At 46.7% G+C, this 20,375-nt stretch overlaps 1 protein-coding gene across 1 annotated transcript in view; it reads left to right on the top strand.

Moving 5' to 3' along the window:
* LOC137543659 (general transcription factor 3C polypeptide 2-like) overlaps positions 1–20,375 on the top strand; it is a 150,838-nt gene that overhangs the window by 27,793 nt on the left and 102,670 nt on the right. The window contains exons 4-5 of the mRNA XM_068264785.1: positions 8,699–8,810; positions 8,893–9,010. Coding sequence (XP_068120886.1) covers positions 8,699–8,810; positions 8,893–9,010 — 230 coding nt within the window. The remainder of the gene's footprint in view (positions 1–8,698; positions 8,811–8,892; positions 9,011–20,375) is intronic.

Raw genomic sequence — 20,375 nt, 5'->3', positions numbered from 1 at the left:
GAGAATCCCTGCCACCACAGCAGTGCCACGGGCTGACTGCCTCCAGGCCACGCCAGGTCAGTGACCAGTACAGAGAATCCCTGCCACCACAGCAGTGCCACGGGCTGACTGCCTCCAGGCCACACCAGGTCAGTGACTAGTACAGAGAATCCCTGCCACCACAGCAGTGCCACGGGCTGACTGCCTCCAGACCACACCAGGTCAGTGACCAGTACAGAGAATCCCTGCCACCACAGAAGTGCCACGGGCTGACTGCCTCCAGGCCACACCATGTCAGTGACTAGTACAGAGAATCCCTGCCACCACAGCAGTGCCACGGGCTGACTGCCTCCAGACCACGCCATGTCAGTGACCAGTACAGAGAATCCCTGCCACCACAGCAGTGCCACGGGCTGACTGCCTCCAGGCCACACCAGGTCAGTGACCAGTACAGAGAATCCCTGCCACCACAGCAGTGCCACGGGCTGACTGCCTCCAGGCCACACCATGTCAGTGACTAGTACAGAGAATCCCTGCCACCACAGCAGTGCCACGGGCTGACTGCCTCCAGACCACGCCATGTCAGTGACCAGTACAGAGAATCCCTGCCATCACAGCAGTGCCATGGGCTGACTGCCTCCAGGCCACGCCATGTCAGTGACCAGTGCAGAGAATCCCTACCACCTCAGCACTGCCACGAGCTGACTGCCTCCAGGCCACACCAGGTCAGTGACCAGTACAGAGAATCCCTACCACCTCAGCACTGCCACGAGCTGACTGCCTCCAGGCCACACCAGGTCAGTGACCAGTACAGAGAATCCCTGCCACCACAGCAGTGCCACGGGCTGACTGCCTCTAGGCCACGCCATGTCAGTGACTAGTACAGAGACTCCCCTACCACCTCAGCACTGCCACGGGCTGACTGCCTCCAGGCCACGCCATATCAGTGACCAGTACAGAGAATCCCTGCCACCACAGCAGTGCCACGGGCTGACAGCCTCCAGGCCACGCCATGTCAGTGACTAGTACAGAGAATCCCTACCACCTCAGCACTGCCACGGCTGACTGCCTCCAGGCCACACCAGGTCAGTGACCAGTACAGAGAATCCCTGCCACCACAGCAGTGCCACGGGCTGACTGCCTCCAGGCCACACCAGGTCAGTGACCAGTACAGAGAATCCCTGCCACCACAGCAGTGCCACGGGCTGACTGCCTCTAGGCCACGCCATGTCAGTGACTAGTACAGAGACTCCCCTGCCACCACAGCAGTGCCACGGGCTGACTGCCTCCAGGCCACACCAGGTCAGTGACCAGTACAGAGAATCCCTGCCACCACAGCAGTGCCACGGGCTGACTGCCTCCAGGCCACACCATGTCAGTGACTAGTACAGAGAATCCCTGCCACCACAGCAGTGCCACGGGCTGACTGCCTCCAGACCACGCCATGTCAGTGACCAGTACAGAGAATCCCTGCCACCACAGCAGTGCCACGGGCTGACTGCCTCCAGGCCACACCAGGTCAGTGACCAGTGCAGAGAATCCCTGCCACCACAGCAGTGCCACGGGCTGACTGCCTCCAGGCCACGCCAGGTCAGTGACCAGTACAGAGAATCCCTGCCACCACAGCAGTGCCACGGGCTGACTGCCTCCAGGCCACACCATGTCAGTGACTAGTACAGAGAATCCCTGCCACCTCAGCACTGCCACGGGCTGACTGCCTCCAGGCCACGCCAGGTCAGTGACCAGTACAGAGAATCCCTGCCACCTCAGCACTGCCACGGGCTGACTGCCTCCAGGCCACACCATGTCAGTGACTAGTACAGAGAATCCCTGCCACCACAGCAGTGCCATGGGCTGACTGCCTCCAGGCCACGCGATGTCAGTGACCAGTGCAGAGAATCCCTACCACCTCAGCACTGCCACGAGCTGACTGCCTCCAGGCCACACCAGGTCAGTGACCAGTACAGAGAATCCCTACCACCTCAGCACTGCCACGAGCTGACTGCCTCCAGGCCACACCAGGTCAGTGACCAGTACAGAGAATCCCTGCCACCACAGCAGTGCCACGGGCTGACTGCCTCCAGGCCACACCAGGTCAGTGACCAGTACAGAGAATCCCTGCCACCACAGCAGTGCCACGGGCTGACTGCCTCTAGGCCACGCCATGTCAGTGACTAGTACAGAGACTCCCCTACAACCTCAGCACTGCCACGGGCTGACTGCCTCCAGGCCACGCCATATCAGTGACCAGTACAGAGAATCCCTGCCACCACAGCAGTGCCACGGGCTGACTGCCTCCAGGCCACACCAGGTCAGTGACCAGTACAGAGAATCCCTGCCACCACAGCAGTGCCACGGTCTGACTGCCTCCAGGCCACATCAGGTCAGTGACCAGTACAGAGACTCCCTGCCACCACAGCAGTGCCACGGGCTGACTGCCTCTAGGCCACGCCATGTCAGTGACTAGTACAGAGACTCCCCTACCACCTCAGCACTGCCACGGGCTGACTGCCTCCAGGCCACGCCATATCAGTGACCAGTACAGAGAATCCCTGCCACCACAGCAGTGCCACGGGCTGACTGCCTCCAGGCCACACCAGGTCAGTGACCAGTACAGAGAATCCCTGCCACCACAGCAGTGCCACGAGCTGACTGCCTCCAGGCCACACCAGGTCAGTGACCAGTACAGAGAATCCCTGCCACCACAGCACTGCCACGGGCTGACTGCCTCCAGGCCACGCCAGGTCATTGACCAGTACAGAGAATCCCTGCCACCACAGCAGTGCCACGGGCTGACTGCCTCCAGGCCACACCATGTCAGTGACTAGTACAGAGAATCCCTGCCACCACAGCAGTGCCACGGGCTGACTGCCTCCAGGCCACGCCATGTCAGTGACTAGTACAGAGACTCCCCTACAACCTCAGCACTGCCACGGGCTGACTGCCTCCAGGCCACGCCATATCAGTGACCAGTACAGAGAATCCCTGCCACCACAGCAGTGCCACGGGCTGACTGCCTCCAGGCCACACCAGGTCAGTGACCAGTACAGAGAATCCCTGCCACCACAGCAGTGCCACGGTCTGACTGCCTCCAGGCCACACCAGGTCAGTGACCAGTACAGAGAATCCCTACCACCTCAGCACTGCCACGAGCTGACTGCCTCCAGGCCACACCAGGTCAGTGACCAGTACAGAGAATCCCTGCCACCACAGCAGTGCCACGGGCTGACTGCCTCCAGGCCACACCAGGTCAGTGACCAGTGCAGAGAATCCCTGCCACCACAGCAGTGCCACGGGCTGACTGCCTCTAGGCCACGCCATGTCAGTGACTAGTACAGAGACTCCCCTACCACCTCAGCACTGCCACGGGCTGACTGCCTCCAGGCCACGCCATATCAGTGACCAGTACAGAGAATCCCTGCCACCACAGCAGTGCCACGGGCTGACTGCCTCCAGGCCACACCATGTCAGTGACTAGTACAGAGAATCCCTGCCACCACAGCAGTGCCACGGGCTGACTGCCTCCAGGCCACGCCATGTCAGTGACTAGTACAGAGACTCCCCTACAACCTCAGCACTGCCACGGGCTGACTGCCTCCAGGCCACGCCATATCAGTGACCAGTACAGAGAATCCCTGCCACCACAGCAGTGCCACGGGCTGACTGCCTCCAGGCCACACCAGGTCAGTGACCAGTACAGAGAATCCCTGCCACCACAGCAGTGCCACGGTCTGACTGCCTCCAGGCCACACCAGGTCAGTGACCAGTACAGAGACTCCCTACCACCTCAGCACTGCCACGGGCTGACTGCCTCCAGGCCACACCAGGTCAGTGACCAGTACAGAGAATCCCTGCCACCACAGCAGTGCCACGGGCTGACTGCCTCCAGGCCACACCAGGTCAGTGACCAGTACAGAGAATCCCTGCCACCACAGCAGTGCCACGGGCTGACTGCCTCCAGGCCACACCAGGTCAGTGACCAGTACAGAGAATCCCTGCCACCACAGCAGTGCCACGGGCTGACTGCCTCCAGGCCACACCAGGTCAGTGACCAGTACAGAGACTCCCTACCACCACAGCAGTGCCACGGGCTGACTGCCTCCAGGCCACACCAGGTCAGTGACCAGTACAGAGACTCCCTACCACCTCAGCACTACCACGGGCTGACTGCCTCCAGGCCACACCAGTGACCAGTACAGAGAATCCCTGCCACCACAGCAATGCCACGGGCTGACTGCCTCCAGGCCACACCAGGTCAGTGACCAGTACAGAGAATCCCTGCCACCACAGCAGTGCCACGGGCTGACTGCCTCCAGGCCACACCAGGTCAGTGACCAGTACAGAGACTCCCTACCACCTCAGCACTGCCACGGGCTGACTGCCTCCAGGCCACACCAGGTCAGTGACCAGTACAGAGAATCCCTACCACCTCAGCAGTGCCACGGGCTGACTGCCTCCAGGCCACGCCAGGTCAGTGACCAGTACAGAGAATCCTTGCCACCACAGCAGTGCCACGGGCTGACTGCCTCCAGGCCACGCCAGGTCAGTGACCAGTACAGAGAATCCCTGCCACCACAGCAGTGCCACGAGCTGACTGCCTCCAGGCCACGCCAGGTCAGTGACCAGTACAGAGAATCCCTGCCACCACAGCAGTGCCACGGGCTGACTGCCTCCAGGCCACACCAGGTCAGTGACCAGTACAGAGAATCCCTGCCACCACAGCAGTGCCACGGGCTGACTGCCTCCAGGCCACACCAGGTCAGTGACCAGTACAGAGAATCCCTGCCACCACAGCAGTGCCACGGGCTTACTGCCTCCAGGCCACACCAGGTCAGTGAACAGTACAGAGACTCCCTACCACCTCAGCACTGCCATGGGCTGACTGCCTCCAGGCCACACCAGGTCAGTGACCAGTACAGAGAATCCCTACCACCTCAGCAGTGCCACGGGCTGACTGCCTCCAGGCCACACCAGGTCAGTGACCAGTACAGAGAATCCCTGCCACCACAGCAGTGCCACGGGCTGACTGCCTCCAGGCCACACCAGGTCAGTGACCAGTACAGAGAATCCCTGCCACCACAGCAGTGCCACGGGCTGACTGCCTCCAGGCCACACCAGGTCAGTGACTAGTACAGAGAGTCCCTGCCACCACAGCAGTGCCACGGGCTGACTGCCTCCAGGCCACACCATGTCAGTGACCAGTACAGAGAATCCCTGCCACCACATCAGTGCCACGGGCTGACTGCCTCCAGGCCACACCATGTCAGTGACTAGTACAGAGAATCCCTGCCACCACAGCAGTGCCACGGGCTGACTGCCTCCAGGCCACACCAGGTCAGTGACTAGTACAGAGAATCCCTGCCACCTCAGCACTGCCACGGCTGACTGCCTCCAGGCCACACCAGATCAGTGACTAGTACAGAGAATCCCTGCCACCTCAGCACTGCCACGGGCTGACTGCCTCCAGGCCACACCATGTCAGTGACTAGTACAGAGAATCCCTTCCACCACAGCAGTGCCACGGGCTGACTGCCTCCAGGCCACACCAGGTCAGTGACCAGTACAGAGAATCCCTGCCACCACAGCAGTGCCACGGGCTGACTGCCTCCAGGCCACACCAGGTCAGTGACCAGTACAGAGAATCCCTGCCACCACAGCAGTGCCACGGGCTGACTGCCTCAAGGCCACACCAGGTCAGTGAACAGTACAGAGACTCCCTACCACCTCAGCACTGCCATGGGCTGACTGCCTCCAGGCCACACCAGGTCAGTGACCAGTACAGAGAATCCCTACCACCTCAGCAGTGCCACGGGCTGACTGCCTCCAGGCCACACCAGGTCAGTGACCAGTACAGAGAATCCCTGCCACCACAGCAGTGCCACGGGTTGACTGCCTCCAGGCCACACCAGGTCAGTGACCAGTACAGAGAATCCCTGCCACCACAGCAGTGCCACGGGCTGACTGCCTCCAGGCCACACCATGTCAGTGACCAGTACAGAGAATCCCTGCCACCACATCAGTGCCACGGGCTGACTGCCTCCAGGCCACACCATGTCAGTGACTAGTACAGAGAATCCCTGCCACCACAGCAGTGCCACGGGCTGACTGCCTCCAGGCCACACCAGGTCAGTGACTAGTACAGAGAATCCCTGCCACCTCAGCACTGCCACGGCTGACTGCCTCCAGGCCACACCAGATCAGTGACTAGTACAGAGAATCCCTGCCACCTCAGCTCTGCCACGGGCTGACTGCCTCCAGGCCACACCATGTCAGTGACTAGTACAGAGAATCCCTTCCACCACAGCAGTGCCACGGGCTGACTGCCTCCAGGCCACACCAGGTCAGTGACCAGTACAGAGAATCCCTGCCACCACAGCAGTGCCACGGGCTGACTGCCTCCAGGCCACACCAGGTCAGTGACCAGTACAGAGAATCCCTGCCACCACAGCAGTGCCACGGGCTGACTGCCTCCAGGCCACACCAGGTCAGTGAACAGTACAGAGACTCCCTACCACCTCAGCACTGCCACGGGCTGACTGCCTCCAGGCCACACCAGGTCAGTGACCAGTACAGAGAATCCCTGCCACCACAGCAGTGCCACGGGCTGACTGCCTCCAGGCCACGCCATGTCAGTGACTAGTACAGAGAATCCCTGCCACCACAGCAGTGCCACGGGCTGACTGCCTCCAGGCCACGCCATGTCAGTGACTAGTACAGAGGATCCCTGCCACCACAGCAGTGCCACGGGCTGACTGCCTCCAGGCCACGCCATGTCAGTGACTAGTACAGAGAATCCCTGCCACCACAGCAGTGCCACGGGCTGACTGCCTCCAGGCCACGCCATGTCAGTGACTAGTACAGAGAATCCCTTCCACCACAGCAGTGCCACGGGCTGACTGCCTCCAGGCCACACCAGGTCAGTGACCAGTACAGAGACTCCCTACCACCTCAGCACTGCCACGGGCTGACTGCCTCCAGGCCACACCATGTCAGTGACCAGTACAGAGAATCCCTGCCACCACAGCAGTGCCACGGGCTGACTGCCTCCAGGCCACACCAGGTCAGTGACTAGTACAGAGAATCCCTGCCACCTCAGCACTGCCACGGCTGACTGCCTCCAGGCCACACTAGGTCAGTGACCAGTACAGAGAATCCCTGCCACCACAGCAGTGCCACGGGCTGACTGCCTCCAGGCCACACCAGGTCAGTGACCAGTACAGAGAATCTCTGCCACCACAGCAGTGCCACGGGCTGACTGCCTCCAGGCCACACCAGGTCAGTAAACAGTACAGAGACTCCCTACCACCTCAGCACTGCCACGGGCTGACTGCCTCCAGGCCACACCAGGTCAGTGACCAGTACAGAGAATCCCTGCCACCACAGCATTGCCACGGGCTGACTGCCTCCAGGCCACGCCATGTCAGTGACTAGTACAGAGAATCCCTGCCACCACAGCAGTGCCACGGGCTGACTGCCTCCAGGCCACGCCATGTCAGTGACTAGTACAGAGAATCCCTGCCACCACAGCAGTGCCACGGGCTGACTGCCTCCAGGCCACGCCATGTCAGTGACTAGTACAGAGAATCCCTGCCACCACAGCAGTGCCACGGGCTGACTGCCTCCAGGCCACGCCATGTCAGTGACTAGTACAGAGAATCCCTGCCACCACAGCAGTGCCACGGGCTGACTGCCTCCAGGCCACGCCATGTCAGTGACTAGTACAGAGAATCCCTTCCACCACAGCAGTGCCACGGGCTGACTGCCTCCAGGCCACGCCATGTCAGTGACTAGTACAGAGAATCCCTTCCACCACAGCAGTGCCACGGGCTGACTGCCTCCAGGCCACACCATGTCAGTGACCAGTACAGAGACTCTCTGCCACCTCAGCAGTGCCACGAGCTGACTGCCTCCAGGCCACACCATGTCAGTGACTAGTACAGAGACTCCCTGCCACCTCAGCACTGCCCCGGGCTGACTGCCTCCAGGCCACGCCATGTCAGTGACCAGTACAGAGAATCCCTGCCACCACAACAGTGCCACGGGCTGACTGCCTCCAGGCCACGCCATGTCAGTGACTAGTACAGAGAATCCCTTCCACCACAGCAGTGCCACGGGCTGACTGCCTCCAGGCCACACCAGGTCAGTGACCAGTACAGAGACTCTCTGCCACCTCAGCAGTGCCACGGGCTGACTGCCTCCAGGCCACACCATGTCAGTGACTAGTACAGAGACTCCCCTACCACCTTAGCACTGCCACGGGCTGACTGCCTCCAGACCACGCCATGTCAGTGACCAGTACAGAGAATCCCTGCCACCACAGCAGTGCCACGGGCTGACTGCCTCCAGGCCACACCATGTCAGTGACCAATACAGAGAATCCCCTACCACCTCAGCACTGCCACGGGCTGACTGCCTCCAGGCCACACCAGGTCAGTGACCAATACAGAGAATCCCCACCACCTCAGCGGTGCCACGGGCTGAACACCTCCATTCAGTAGAAAATGTTCTAGCAAAGATGATTGAGTAGCCCATGAAACACAAGGTCTTGTGACTAATGAGAGCTCCACGTGTGGCAGAAGCTTCAGCCTCATCTGCTCCTCACACTCTGGTCTTTATGTGGCAGGGATGTCATGTGATGTCCTACAGAGGAGGCATCAGCAGGACGTGGTTATCTGTTATACGTACAGCTAGCGTGTCCTCACCCTTGTGTCTCCTCTAGCTGTGATTCTGCTGCGTCTTTCTGTTACGGCCTGGCCGTGGATGAAGGCTGCGTCTGGGACATGAAGTTCTGCCCCAGCGGAGGGTGGGAGCTCCCCTCTACCCCCAGGAAGGTGAGTCCACAGTGAGTAGGTGTGGTTTTGTGGATGGGCGTGGTAGGGTCTCTGTAACATGAAGCTCTCCATATTCCTGCAGACCACGCAGATGGCGAGACTTGGGCTTCTGGCCGTGGCCTTCTCCAGTGGACACGTGGACATCTACAGCCTACCTCACCCTGACTCCATCCAATCCCACCGAAAATCCCAGGTAAAAGGTAGGAAGCAACTGTACTCCCAACCTGTAACTGTGGTCCTCCGAGTCTGTGGCTCTGGTGTAGTGTGCCGTGTGGGACTTGTTGCTCTACATAAAGATGGCCTAGGCTATAAAAAGGTTGCCAATATCCTTAAACTCTGGGCCATTTTTAATTAAAGGCATTCCAGGCCATTACCTGGATTGTCATTGGTGTTGGGGGGCACCATGCCCCTGTATTAAGCCCTACCCTCAAACCAAGCTCTGCCCCTCTCTGCCCCCCTGTACCTCCTTCTGTACCCCTTTGTGCCTCCTTCTGCCCTCCCCTTTGTGCCTCCTTTTCCCTGTGCATCCCTCTACCCCACTATGCATTCCTCTGCCCCCCTGTGCCAACTTATGTCCTCTGTTGCCACTGACCATCCTGTCAGTCTCCGGCTTCCTCCAGTGCTGGCACCTCTCTCCTCATGTCGTGTGTAATCTGGTGAAACACATTTCCGCATTACGATTATTTTCTGGTGAAACATTGCTGCATTACGATTATTTTCTGGTGAAACATTGCTGCATTACGATTTTTCTCTGGTGAAACATTGCTGCATTACGATTATTTTCTGGTGAAACATTGCCGCATTACGATTTTTCTCTGGGGAAACATTGCTGCATTAAGATTATTTTCTGGTGAAACCATGCCGCATTACAATTATTTTCTAGAGAAACATTGCTGCATTACGATTTTTCTCTGGTGAAACATTGCTGCATTACGATTATTTTCTGGTGAAACATTGCCGCATTACGATTATTTTCTGGTGAAACATTGGTGCATTATGATTATTTTCTGGTGAAACATTGCTGCATTACGATTAGTTTCTGGTTAAACATTGCTGCATTATGATTATTTTCTGGTGAAACATTGCTGCATTACGATTATTTTCTAGAGAAACATTGCCGCATTACGATTATTTTCTGGTGAAACATTGCTGCATTACGATTTTTCTCTGGTGAAACATTGCTGCATTACGATTCTTTTCTGGTGAAACATTGCTGCATTACGATTATTTTCTGGTGAAACATTGCTGCATTATGATTATTTTCTGGTGAAACATTGCTGCATTACGATTATTTTCTGGTGAAACATTGCCGCATTATGATTATTTTCTGGTGAAACATTGCTGCATTACGATTTTTCTCTGGTGAAACATTGCTGCATTATGATTGTTTTCTGGTGAAACATTGCTGCATTACGATTATTTTCTGGTGAAACATTGCTGCATTACGATTATTTTCTAGAGAAACATTGCCGCATTACGATTATTTTCTGGTGAAACATTGCTGCATTACGATTTTTCTCTGGTGAAACATTGCTGCATTACGATTCTTTTCTGGTGAAACATTGCTGCATTACGATTATTTTCTGGTGAAACATTGCTGCATTATGATTATTTTCTGGTGAAACATTGCTGCATTACGATTATTTTCTGGTGAAACATTGCCGCATTATGATTATTTTCTGGTGAAACATTGCTGCATTACGATTATTTTCTGGTGAAACATTGCTGCATTACGATTATTTTCTGGTGAAACATTGCTGCATTACGATTATTTTCTAGAGAAAAATTGCCGCATTACGATTATTTTCTGGTGAAACATTGCTGCATTATGATTATTTTCTGGTGAAACATTGCTGCATTACGATTATTTTCTGGTAAAACATTGCCGCATTATGATTATTTTCTGGTGAAACATTGCCGCATTACGATTATTTTCTGGAGAAACATTGCTGCATTACGATTATTTTCTGGTGAAACATTGCTGCATTACGATTATTTTCTGGTGAAACATTGCTGCATTACGATTATTGTCTGGTGAAACATTGCTGCATTACGATTATTGTCTGGTGAAACATTGCTGCATTACGATTATTGTCTGGTGAAACATTGCTGCATTATGATTTTTCTCTGGTGAAACATTGCTGCATTACGATTATTTTCTAGAGAAGCATTGCTGCATTACGATTATTGTCTGGTGAAACATTCCCGCATTACGATTATTTTTTGGTGAAACATTGCCGCATTACGATTATTTTTTTGTGAAACATTGCTGCATTACGATTATTTTCTGGTGAAACATTGCCGCATTACGATTATTTTCTAGAGAAACATTACTGCATTACGATTATTGTCTGGTGAAACATTGCTGCATTACGATTATTTTCTAGTGAAACATTGCTGCATTACGATTATTTTCTGGTGAAACATTGCTGCATTACAATTATTTTCTAGAGAAACATTGCTGCATTACGATTATTGTCTGATGAAACATTGCCGCATTACGATTATTTTCTGGTGAAACATTGCTGCATTACGAATTTTTTCTGGTGAAACATTGCCGCATTACGATTATTTTCTGGTGAAACATTGCTGCATTACGATTATTTTCTGGTGAAACATTGCTGCATTACGATTATTTTCTAGAGAAACATTGCTGCATTACGATTATTGTCTGGTGAAACATTGCCGCATTACGATTATTTTCTAGTTAAACATTGCTGCATTACGATTATTTTCTGGTGAAACATTGCTGCATTACGATTATTTTCTGGTGAAACATTGCTGCATTACGATTATTTTCTGGTGAAACATTGCCGCATTACGATTTTTCTCTGGGGAAACATTGCTGCATTAAGATTATTTTCTGGTGAAACCATGCCGCATTACGATTATTTTCTAGAGAAACATTGCTGCATTACGATTTTTCTCTGGTGAAACATTGCTGCATTACGATTATTTTCTGGTGAAACATTGCCGCATTACGATTATTTTCTGGTGAAACATTGCTGCATTATGATTATTTTCTGGTGAAACATTGCCGCATTACGATTATTTTCTAGTGAAACATTGCTGCATTACGATTATTTTCTGGTGAAACATTGCTGCATTACAATTATTTTCTAGAGAAACATTGCTGCATTACGATTATTGTCTGGTGAAACATTGCCGCATTACGATTATTTTCTAGAGAAACATTGCTGCATTGCGATTATTTTCTAGAGAAACATTGCTGCATTACGATTATTGTCTGGTGAAACATTGCTGCATTACGATTATTTTCTAGAGAAACATTGCCGCATTGCGATTATTTTCTGGTGAAACATTGCCGCATTACGATTATTTTCTGGTGAAACATTGTTGCATTACGATTATTTTCTGGTGAAACATTGCTGCATTACGATTATTTTCTGGTGAAACATTGCTGCATTACGATTATTTTCTGGTGAAACATTGCTGCATTACGATTATTTTCTAGAGAAACATTGCTGCAGTACGATTATTTTCTGGTGAAACATTGCTGCATTACGATTTTTTTCTGGTGAAACATTGCTGCATTACGATTATTTTCTGGTGAAACATTGCTGCATTACGATTATTTTCTGGTGAAACATTGCTGCATTACGATTATTTTCTGGTGAAACATTGCTGCATTACGATTATTTTCTGGTGAAACATTGCCGCATTATGATTATTTTCTGGTGAAACATTGCTGCATTACGATTATTTTCTGATGAAACATTGCTGCATTATGAATATTTTCTGGTGAAACATTGCTGCATTACGATTATTTTCTGGTAAAACATTGCCGCATTATGATTATTTTCTGGTGAAACATTGCCGCATTACGATTATTTTCTGGTGAAACATTGCCGCATTACGATTATTTTTTTGTGAAACATTGCTGCATTACGATTATTTTCTGGTGAAACATTGCCGCATTACGATTATTTTCTAGAGAAACATTGCTGCATTACGATTATTGTCTGGTGAAACATTGCCGCATTACGATTATTTTCTAGTGAAACATTGCTGCATTACGATTATTTTCTGGTGAAACATTGCTGCATTACAATTATTTTCTAGAGAAACATTGCTGCATTACGATTATTGTCTGATGAAACATTGCCGCATTACGATTATTTTCTGGTGAAACATTGCTGCATTACGAATTTTTTCTGGTGAAACATTGCCGCATTACGATTATTTTCTGGTGAAACATTGCTGCATTACGATTATTTTCTGGTGAAACATTGCTGCATTACGATTATTTTCTAGAGAAACATTGCTGCATTACGATTATTGTCTGGTGAAACATTGCCGCATTACGATTATTTTCTAGTTAAACATTGCTGCATTACGATTATTTTCTGGTGAAACATTGCTGCATTACGATTATTTTCTGGTGAAACATTGCTGCATTACGATTATTTTCTGGTGAAACATTGCCGCATTACGATTTTTCTCTGGGGAAACATTGCTGCATTAAGATTATTTTCTGGTGAAACCATGCCGCATTACGATTATTTTCTAGAGAAACATTGCTGCATTACGATTTTTCTCTGGTGAAACATTGCTGCATTACGATTATTTTCTGGTGAAACATTGCCGCATTACGATTATTTTCTGGTGAAACATTGCTGCATTATGATTATTTTCTGGTGAAACATTGCCGCATTACGATTATTTTCTAGTGAAACATTGCTGCATTACGATTATTTTCTGGTGAAACATTGCTGCATTACAATTATTTTCTAGAGAAACATTGCTGCATTACGATTATTGTCTGGTGAAACATTGCCGCATTACGATTATTTTCTAGAGAAACATTGCTGCATTGCGATTATTTTCTAGAGAAACATTGCTGCATTACGATTATTGTCTGGTGAAACATTGCTGCATTACGATTATTTTCTAGAGAAACATTGCCGCATTACGATTATTTTCTGGTGAAACATTGCCGCATTACGATTATTTTCTGGTGAAACATTGTTGCATTACGATTATTTTCTGGTGAAACATTGCTGCATTACGATTATTTTCTGGTGAAACATTGCTGCATTACGATTATTTTCTAGAGAAACATTGCTGCAGTACGATTATTTTCTGGTGAAACATTGCTGCATTACGATTTTTTTCTGGTGAAACATTGCTGCATTACGATTATTGTCTGATGAAACATTGCCGCATTACGATTATTTTCTGGTGAAACATTGCTGCATTACGAATTTTTTCTGGTGAAACATTGCCGCATTACGATTATTTTCTGGTGAAACATTGCTGCATTACGATTATTTTCTGGTGAAACATTGCTGCATTACGATTATTTTCTAGAGAAACATTGCTGCATTACGATTATTGTCTGGTGAAACATTGCCGCATTACGATTATTTTCTAGTTAAACATTGCTGCATTACGATTATTTTCTGGTGAAACATTGCTGCATTACGATTATTTTCTGGTGAAACATTGCTGCATTACGATTATTTTCTGGTGAAACATTGCTGCATTACGATTATTTTCTGGTGAAACATTGCCGCATTACGATTTTTCTCTGGGGAAACATTGCTGCATTAAGATTATTTTCTGGTGAAACCATGCCGCATTACGATTATTTTCTAGAGAAACATTGCTGCATTACGATTTTTCTCTGGTGAAACATTGCTGCATTACGATTATTTTCTGGTGAAACATTGCCGCATTACGATTATTTTCTAGTGAAACATTGCTGCATTACGATTATTTTCTGGTGAAACATTGCTGCATTACAATTATTTTCTAGAGAAACATTGCTGCATTACGATTATTGTCTGGTGAAACATTGCTGCATTACGATTATTTTCTAGAGAAACATTGCCGCATTACGATTATTTTCTGGTGAAACATTGCCGCATTACGATTATTTTCTGGTGAAACATTGTTGCATTACGATTATTTTCTGGTGAAACATTGCTGCATTACGATTATTTTCTGGTGAAACATTGCTGCATTACGATTATTTTCTGGTGAAACATTGCTGCATTACGATTATTTTCTGGTGAAACATTGCTGCATTACGATTATTTTCTAGAGAAACATTGCTGCAGTACGATTATTTTCTGGTGAAACATTGCTGCATTACGATTTTTTTCTGGTGAAACATTGCTGCATTACGATTATTTTCTGGTGAAACATTGCTGCATTACGATTATTTTCTGGTGAAACATTGCTGCATTACGATTATTTTCTGGTGAAACATTGCTGCATTACGATTATTTTCTGGTGAAACATTGCCGCATTATGATTATTTTCTGGTGAAACATTGCTGCATTACGATTATTTTCTGATGAAACATTGCTGCATTATGAATATTTTCTGGTGAAACATTGCTGCATTACGATTATTTTCTGGAAAAACATTGCCGCATTATGATTATTTTCTGGTGAAACATTGCCGCATTACGATTATTTTCTGGTGAAACATTGCTGCATTACGATTATTTTCTGGTGAAACATTGCTGCAATACGATTATTTTCTGGTGAAACATTGCTGCATTACGATTATTGTGTGGTGAAACATTGCTGCATTACGATTATTATTTTCTGGTGAAACATTGCTGCATTACGATTATTTTCTGGTGAAACATTGCTGCATTACGATTTTTCTCTGGTGAAACATTGCTGCATTACGATTATTTTCTAGAGAAACATTGCTGCATTACGATTATTGTCTGGTGAAACATTGCCGCATTACGATTATTTTTTGGTGAGACATTGCCGCATTACGATTATTTTTTTGTGAAACATTGCCGCATTACGATTATTTTCTGGTAAAACATTGCCGCATTACGATTATTTTCTGGTGAAACATTGCTGCATTACGATTATTTTCTGGTAAAACATTGCCGCATTACGATTATTTTCTAGAGAAACATTGCTGCATTACGATTATTGTCGGGTGAAACATTGCTGCATTACGATTTTTCTCTGGTGAAACATTGTTGCATTACGATTATTTTCTGGTGAAACATTGCTGCATTACGATTATTGTCTGGTGAAACATTGCTGCATTAAGATTATTTTCTGGTGAAACATTGCTGCATTATGATTATTGTCTGGTAAAACATTGCTGCATTACGATTATTGTCTGGTGAAACATTGCCGCATTACGATTATTTTTTGGTGAAACATTGCCGCATTACGATTATTTTTTGGTGAAACATTTCCCGCATTACGATTATTTTTTTGTGAAACATTGCATTACGATTATTTTCTGGTAAAACATTGCTGCATTACGATTATTTTCTGGTGAAACATTGCTGCATTACGATTATTTTCTGGTAAAACATTTCCGCATTACGATTATTTTCTAGAGAAACATTGCTGCATTACGATTATTGTCTGGTGAAACATTGCCGCATTACGATTATTTTCTAGTGAAACATTGCTGCATTACGATTATTTTCTGGTGAAACATTGCTGCATTACGATTATTTTCTGGTGAAACATTGCTGCATTACAATTATTTTCTAGAGAAACATTGCTGCATTATGATTATTTTCTGTTGAAACATTGCTGCATTACGATTATTGTCTGGTGAAACATTGCCGCATTACGATTATTTTCTAGAGAAACATTGCTGCATTATGATTATTTTCTGGTGAAACATTGCCGCATTACGATTATTTTCTGGTGAAACATTGCTGCATTACGATTATTTTCTGGTGAAACATTGCCGCATTACGATTATTTTCTAGTGAAACATTGCTGCATTACGATTATTTTCCGGTAAAACATTGCCGCATTATGATTATTTTCTGGTGAAACATTGCTGCATTACGATTATTTTCTGGTGAAACATTGCTGCATTACGATTATTTTCCGGTAAAACATTGCCGCATTATGATTATTTTCTGGTGAAACATTGCTGCATTACGATTATTTTCTGGTGAAACTTTGCTGCATTACGATTATTTTCTGGTGAAACATTGCTGCATTACGATTGTCTGGTGAAACATTGCCGCATTACGATTATTTTCTAGAGAAACATTGCTGCATTATGATTATTTTCTGGTGAAACATTGCCGCATTACGATTATTTTCTGGTGAAACATTGCTGCATTACGATTATTTTCTGGTGAAACATTGCTGCATTACGATTTTTCTCTGGTGAAACATTGCTGCATTACGATTATTTTCTAGAGAAACATTGCTGCATTACGATTATTGTCTGGTGAAACATTGCCGCATTACGATTATTTTTTGGTGAGACATTGCCGCATTACGATTATTTTTTTGTGAAACATTGCCGCATTACGATTATTTTCTGGTAAAACATTGCTGCATTACGATTATTTTCTGGTGAAACATTGCTGCATTACGATTATTTTCTGGTAAAACATTGCCGCATTACGATTATTTTCTAGAGAAACATTGCTGCATTACGATGATTGTCGGGTGAAACATTGCTGCATTACGATTTTTCTCTGGTGAAACATTGTTGCATTACGATTATTTTCTGGTGAAACATTGCTGCATTACGATTATTGTCTGGTGAAACATTGCCGCATTACGATTATTTTCTAGTGAAACATTGCTGCATTACGATTATTTTCTGGTTAAACATTGCTGCATTAAGATTATTTTCTGGTGAAACATTGCTGCATTATGATTATTGTCTGGTAAAACATTGCTGCATTACGATTATTGTCTGGTGAAACATTGCCGCATTACGATTATTTTTTGGTGAAACATTGCCGCATTACGATTATTTTTTGGTGAAACATTTCCCGCATTACGATTATTTTTTTGTGAAACATTGCATTACGACTATTTTCTGGTAAAACATTGCTGCATTACGATTATTTTCTGGTGAAACATTGCTGCATTACGATTATTTTCTGGTAAAACATTTCCGCATTACGATTATTTTCTAGAGAAACATTGCTGCATTACGATTATTGTCTGGTGAAACATTGCCGCATTACGATTATTTTCTAGTGAAACATTGCTGCATTACGATTATTTTCTGGTGAAACATTGCTGCATTACGATTATTTTCTGGTGAAACATTGCTGCATTACAATTATTTTCTAGAGAAACATTGCTGCATTATGATTATTTTCTGTTGAAACATTGCTGCATTACGATTATTGTCTGGTGAAACATTGCCGCATTACGATTATTTTCTAGAGAAACATTGCTGCATTATGATTATTTTCTGGTGAAACATTGCCGCATTACGATTATTTTCTGGTGAAACATTGCTGCATTACGATTATTTTCTGGTGAAACATTGCCGCATTACGATTATTTTCTAGTGAAACATTGCTGCATTACGATTATTTTCCGGTAAAACATTGCCGCATTATGATTATTTTCTGGTGAAACATTGCTGCATTACGATTATTTTCTGGTGAAACATTGCTGCATTACGATTATTTTCTGGTGAAACATTGCTGCATTACGATTATTTTCTGGTGAAACTTTGCTGCATTACGATTATTTTCTGGTGAAACATTGCTGCATTACGATTATTGTCTGGTGAAACATTGCCGCATTACGATTATTTTCTAGAGAAACATTGCTGCATTATGATTATTTTCTGGTGAAACATTGCCGCATTACGATTATTTTCTGGTGAAACATTGCTGCATTACGATTATTTTCTGGTGAAACATTGCCGCATTACGATTATTTTCTGGTGAAACATTGCTGCATTACGATTATTTTCCGGTAAAACATTGCCGCATTATGATTATTTTCTGGTGAAACATTGCTGCATTACGATTATTTTCTGGTGAAACATTGCTGCATTACGATTATTTTCTGGTGAAACTTTGCTGCATTACGATTATTTTCTGGTGAAACATTGCTGCATTACGATTATTTTCTGGTGAAACATTGCCACATTATGATTATTTTCTGGTGAAACATTGCTGCATTACGATTATTTTCTAGAGAAACATTGCTGCATTTCGATTATTGTCTGGTAAAACATTGCTGCATTACGATTATTGTCTGGTGAAACATTGCTGCATTACGATTATTTTTTGGTGAAACATTGCCGCATTACGATTATTTTTTGGTGAAACATTGCTGCATTACGATTATTTTCTGGTGAAACATTGCTGCATTACGATTATTTTCTAGAGAAACATTGCTGCATTACGATTATTTTCTAGAGAAACATTGCTGCATTACGATTATTGTCTGGTGAAACATTGCCGCGTTACGATTATTTTATAGAGAAACATTGCTGCATTATGATTATTTTCTGGTGAAACATTGCCGCATTACGATTATTTTCTGGTGAAACATTGCTGCATTACGATTATTTTCTGGTGAAACATTGCCGCATTACGATTATTTTCTGGTGAAACATTGCTGCATTACGATTATTTTCTGGTGAAATATTACTGCATTACGATTATTTTCTAGAGAAACATTGCTGCATTACGATTATTGTCTGGTGAAACATTGCCGCATTACGATTATTTTCTAGTGAAACATTGCTGCATTACGATTATTTTCTAGTGAAACATTGCTGCATTACGATTATTTTCTGGTGAAACATTGCTGCATTACGATTATTTTCTGGTAAAACATTGCTGCATTACGATTATTTTCTGGTGAAACATTGCTGCATTACAATTATTTTCTGGTGAAACATTGCTGCATTATGGTTATTTTCTAGAGAAACATTGCTGCATTACGATTATTTTCTGGTGAAACATTGCCGCATTACGATTATTTTCTGGTGAAACATTGCCGCATTACGATTATTTTCTGGTGAAACATTGCTGCATTACGATTATTTTCTGGTGAAACATTGCTGCATTACGATTATTTTCTGGTGAAACATTGCTGCATTACAATTATTTTCTGGTGAAACACTGCTGCATTATGGTTATTTTCTAGAGAAACATTGCTGCATAACGATTATTTTCTGGTGAAACATTGCCGCATTACGATTATTTTCTGGTGAAACATTGCTGCATTACATTTATTTTCTGGTGAAACATTGCTGCATTATGGTTATTTTCTAGAGAAACATTGCTGCATTACGATTATTTTCTGGTGAAACATTGCCGCATTACGATTATTTTCTGGTGAAACATTGCCGCATTACGATTATTTTCTGGTGAAACATTGCTGCATTACGATTATTTTCTGGTGAAACATTGCTGCATTACGATTATTGTCTGGTGAAACAATGCTGCATTACGGTAATTTTCTGGTGAAGTTCATTGCGCATTACGATTGGTGAAACGCTGCCGCATTACGATTATTTTCATTGGGGGGGGGGGCACATGTTTTCTCGCCTGGAGTCACTAAATGGCTAGAGGCGCCTCTAATGGCGTGTTCAATAAAAACTTGGAAACATTTATGATTTGTGTGCTACTGGTTTAAGCAGACTGTGAGTGTCTAATGCTGTGACTTATGCTGGGCATACACGGATGGGTTGCTTCTTATCAATCGAGCCGCTGATGGCTCGATTGATAATTTCCGACGTGTCCGATACCCCGCCAGATCGATACTGCGCTCGATCCCCGCGGGCGGACAATAGGACAAAAACGAGCGGAAGATC

The sequence above is a fragment of the Hyperolius riggenbachi genome, unplaced genomic scaffold (assembly GCF_040937935.1).
Source record: "Hyperolius riggenbachi isolate aHypRig1 unplaced genomic scaffold, aHypRig1.pri scaffold_143, whole genome shotgun sequence".
Lineage (NCBI taxonomy): Eukaryota > Metazoa > Chordata > Amphibia > Anura > Hyperoliidae > Hyperolius > Hyperolius riggenbachi.
Note: the sequence above shows the minus strand (reverse complement) of the source record. Positions and strands in the feature narration are given on the sequence as shown.